Raw genomic sequence first — 4,859 nt, 5'->3', positions numbered from 1 at the left:
CATCTTAACGACAAAAAAACAATAGCGTCTACTCGATATTTTGCTATACGATACATTCTGACATGGGTAAGAAAAGATAGTTCATTTTACACCAACCACAGCACAATACATACATGATTTACCGTGAACCACAGTCCGTTCACCAGTTCTTTTTTCTTCCAACACATTTGTCCAGAGAAGTACAATACCTTTCATTTAACCGTGCATACATTTTGTCTTATTAGTATCTGTAAAAAAATATTCCTTGTATACTTTTTCGAACTTTGATAACATGTTTGGAACAACCTGGTATATGTTAAGACTTGCTACGTCGGTGTATTCAGCCAATCTTTAAACAAGCTTGATACGTTCAAGATAAATAATCAAAGATATGTTAAATTTGAAACCGTTTTGTTGAAATTGATCATTTAAATGCAACCTTTAAAAATGTTTTATGGGTGTTTTTCAGTTTGTTATTATGTCGACAAAACAAGCTATCAATCTGTTTCAAATCTTCCCCAATGACAGTGAACGGCAAAAAATAAAACATGTGATGTAAGATAAGCAAAAGTAAACTATTTTGGACGAAGGTGAATTAAACTTGTATTATACCATCGGTTGCAAACATTTACACAAAATTCTCATGTCACTTTGATTTTCTACATCTTAATAAAAAGCCACATGAGTGATGATATCAATTGAAAATGCTGCTACTAAAGAATTGCAATTTCAACTGATACTAAGTAACGTGGATGTATGAATCTAACTCTATTATTGTCTCATTGAATTGTGTTGCAGAGTACCGAAACTAAAGAACATAGCGACACTGCACACGAGTACAATTCACAAGATGCAGCAGAAAATATGTTGAACAGTGAATCATCGGATATCGATGTACGTAAACTTATAACGATTTTGTGATTGCAATACAGTACACACATTTAAACATTTTATCTAAGATTATATATAGTTCCGATTTTTTTCAAGCTCTAGTATCGAACTGTAATTAAGACATGCATTCTGGTAAGTGTTATGTTACACTTACACATTTTTATGGATGTAGTTCACCAACAACAAATTATGATGTTGTGATATTTTCATATTTTTATATGATCTCACACACAGGAAAACAACTTTATTTTACAGGACAGTGACAATGACAAAGACTATATTCCGGAAGAAGGCGATGCATCGTCAGATGAGTCGATAGTTGTCGAACTCATACCAAAAATTCAAAGATTTCAAAAGAAGACAGCGTCAACACTACCTCCTGTTGAATCCTTGAAATCTCGTGAACGTGACGAATCATCCGCAGAGGCACACAAAACCAACATCACCATCGCTCAAACAAATAACAGTGAATAAAGACATTACGATAAGAGATTTTATTGCATGTTTTGCGAAAAGGCTCAAATAAAACTAAAAAAAACATTTGCTTTTGCAGCATAAAGATGGGCAAGATGTGAAAGATCTATTAAATACGGAAAATTCAGCAGAAAATAAAAAAATGTATGAAAAAATAAGGAACGTAGGGAACCATCTCCATAATGTTAAAGTATTGCGAGATGGCCAAGGACAGCTGTTTGTGTCATACAGACAAAGTCACAATCAACGCGTAGCTGCAGACGAGTATGGACCTTGTCCTTACTGTTACGGGTATTACCCGAAGAAAATCCTGTGGAGGCACACTCAAAAATGTAAGTTTACAATGCGGCTGGATCAAGAAAACGACTCGCTTTAGAGAGCAGCCTGCTATTACCAAAATCAAAAGAAGGAAGCACTATTTTAAGACGAGTAATCGAGTCCATGAGAAACGACGAAATAAGTCGCAAAGTCAAAAGTGATAATACAATCCTTGCATTCGGTGAAAAACTTGTACAAAAAGGGGCCATGATGAAAAGCAACACAATTATATTAGACAGAAGTTAAGAGAAGTTGGTAGATTGCTGAAAGACATGCGATCTTGTCCAGGCAATGTTGAAAAGTCTTTGGAGAATTTCATGTATCCAGATGCTTTCAAATTTATTACACAATCTTGCAAAAACGTTGCAGGCTTCGACGGAAACACCAATACTTATGCTATACCATCATTAGCCTTAAAGATTGGCACAACGCTTCAGAAATGTCTAAAAATTCTAATTTCGAAAGGAATCGAAACAAACAACCAGGATCTGCAAACAAGGGCTGAGGAGCTTTCCAAACTATTTGAAATTAATTGGACGGATGACGTGTCTTCCAATGCCTTAAGAACACTTCATGAGGCTAAGCAGAACAGTCAGAAAGAACTGTTGCCATTGGCAAATGATGTCAAAGTAATGTCTGAATACTTACGACATGAAGAAGAAACACATGCAAATACCTTACAAGAATCAGCAAGTGATTGCGAGAAAAGGCAAGCATGGCATAAGTTGTCTGAAATCTGCTTGTGTTTAATCAAAACCATCAAACGATGTGTCAAAAATGACAGTCGAAGAATATTCAAAAAACAAATTGACAAATGACGATGGAGAATTAGATTGATGTTTAACAAAACTGGAAAAAAACCTGTGCCGTTATTTTTACCGTACAGAGATTATTGCAAAACGAGGTCGAATAGCTGCAGTACTGTTTCCAAGACAGGTGAAAGAAAATATCGACCTGCTCATACGCAGCAGAAATTCTCTAACAAACTGTTTAAATAGTAAATATCTTTTCCCAACAAAATCTGCATCATCGCATATTCGTGGGACAGATGCATTACGTTCAATTGCAATTGACTGTGGAGCTGAACATCCGAAAAGGCTTCGTTCTACAAAGTTAAGGAAACATATTGCCACAATGACTAGGCTTTTTAACTTGTCTGAAAATGAAATAGACATTCTAGCTAAATTTCTTGGTCACGACATTCGGGTACATAGAGAATTCTACAGATAACCAGATGGAACCATGCAGGTTGCCAAAGTCAGCAAGCTTTTCATGATGATGGAAAGTGGACAAATTACCAGAAATTCTGTCAATTCGCTAGACGATATTGATGTGGACGACGAATGTATTGTAGGTATGTCGCATTTTTAGTGTTAAATTCATACAGTAAACTTAATGTTAATAATGGGCTCATTACCGAACTTGATTACCTAAAGTGATAAAAAGAATTACAAACATTTTCTGAAATATACTTGTGTTATGCAAGGCAATTCTTTTTTATCGGAGACGACCTGGTAAGGCGGAATTTAACGTCTACACTCATTTTGTGCTCAGTAAGGTTTACATTGGCTACTTCTAATTTTTCAATTTCAATGCACTAACTGCATATTTATTTGGTGTGCTTCGGTTGTTTCCATCAGTGTTATATTATAAACTATATATAATTTTTGATCTTATGATTTACACGACAGATGAACAATATTCTTCTGAATTATCAGAAAATGAAAATACTAAAGACCTTGAAACTCTGCTTCCCAGCACCAGTCAACCAAAAATAACAGACAAAGGTATGCATACACATGTGAATGCATTTAAGTTATGTATCTCCAAGTTTCTTATGTTTCTTAGAACATGATTTGCTTACATGTAATTGTTTGATTCATTAGGCAAAATAATGTTTCCAAATTTGTCGTGTGACATCGATGTCATTATCAGGTGCCGTAAGTACCTGGACGCTTTTGTCGTAATTTTGCTATGAAAAATTGTACTGAAGTATATATATTTAATATGGATATCTTACACATGGCAGTTAGCGACGTCATATGGTGTTTTATTATCCATGTACAGAAAAGGGTACTTCAAATACCAGGAGAACAAAACAAGCAGCCAAAAAGCAATGGAGTGAAAACGAAAAAGTAGCTGTTCACAGACACTTTGATCGTTTTTTGATAATGGGTAAATTACCAGGGAAAAAATCATTACTTGCATGTATTGAAAGTGAGAATGACCTTCACAACAGAAGTTGGAAAAATGTCAAAGACTTTTGCATAAATTTAATTGAAACAAAAAAGCAACGGGGACTTTTAACTTAAAAAAATATAACACATATAATGCACGTTTAGGAGAATACGTTAAAGGATGAAGTTGCCACATGTGTTTTGTGTGTTTTCTTGTTCTATATACTCTTTTCGAAAACGATATATGTGTGCTTATTGTATTTGAATGTTTTATTAATACGGTTCAGTCAAAAACGATATTTGTTCATTATCATATCGCCGAACAAATTAGGATTGGTATATAGTTCGGTCAAAGAGTGTTTCTTTGTACTTTCTATTACGAGTTTCTACGAGTTACTCACTATACAAGTTATTTTTTACCCCAAACTTGGTGAATATGAATGAATATAGCAAACATGATAACAAATCAATCTAGAAGGCTAAACGTTCAGAGAAGGCACAAAAAAATTCAGTCGGATAAATGGAAACAAACATTTTGTTCAAGCATAACAAACAAACACTTTTAGATATAATAAGATTAATGTAAATAACATAAAAAAAACTACTGCTAAACTACTGCTACAATGTGAAGAATACAAATGAATATTTTGTCAATTTTACAAAATTTGTTTTAAATGACAGTTGTCTGACTTGCAGTTGAGTACTTAATAGTTATTTTAAAGTAAAAATTTACCAATATGTAAATTATTGCGTAAATATCGCACTAGAATTGATTAAATAGTTGTTAAATATTACAATAATTTCCTACACAGACTTGTGTGCATTTGTTTTGCGTGTAGATATTCACATTAACTATCAATTCACATATTTGCTTTGTGTATATAATTGGTATGTTTATTTTCAGAATTGAGTCACACTGTTATAATTTCCCTGTTGGTACATATTATTTTTTAAGTTGGCACCAACAAGGGTCTAACAATTGATTCACATGTGCACTCCCCAGTAAGTATATATACTATA

General features: G+C 33.8%; 1 protein-coding gene across 1 annotated transcript; it reads left to right on the top strand.

Moving 5' to 3' along the window:
• Nucleotides 1-2,731: 2,731 nt before the first annotated feature.
• On the top strand, nucleotides 2,732-4,451 carry LOC127876062 (uncharacterized). The gene is made up of 3 exons (XM_052420919.1): nucleotides 2,732-3,016; nucleotides 3,381-3,449; nucleotides 3,730-4,451. Exons 1-3 carry the CDS (start codon nucleotides 2,905-2,907, stop codon nucleotides 3,972-3,974), a joined length of 426 nt encoding a protein of 141 aa, XP_052276879.1. The 5' UTR covers nucleotides 2,732-2,904; the 3' UTR covers nucleotides 3,975-4,451.
• The last annotated feature ends 408 nt before the right edge of the window (nucleotides 4,452-4,859 follow it).

Source organism: Dreissena polymorpha, chromosome 4, assembly GCF_020536995.1.
Source record: "Dreissena polymorpha isolate Duluth1 chromosome 4, UMN_Dpol_1.0, whole genome shotgun sequence".
Lineage (NCBI taxonomy): Eukaryota > Metazoa > Mollusca > Bivalvia > Myida > Dreissenidae > Dreissena > Dreissena polymorpha.
Note: the sequence above shows the minus strand (reverse complement) of the source record. Positions and strands in the feature narration are given on the sequence as shown.

Coding starts and splice junctions, on each gene's coding strand:
- LOC127876062 (XM_052420919.1), top strand. CDS start 2,905: ATGCAGGTTGCCAAAGTCAGCAAGCTTTTCATGATGATGGAAAGTGGA. Junction 3,017..3,380: donor GGACGACGAATGTATTGTAG/GTATGTCGCATT, acceptor CTGAATTATCAG/AAAATGAAAATACTAAAGAC. Junction 3,450..3,729: donor ACCAAAAATAACAGACAAAG/GTATGCATACAC, acceptor ATCCATGTACAG/AAAAGGGTACTTCAAATACC.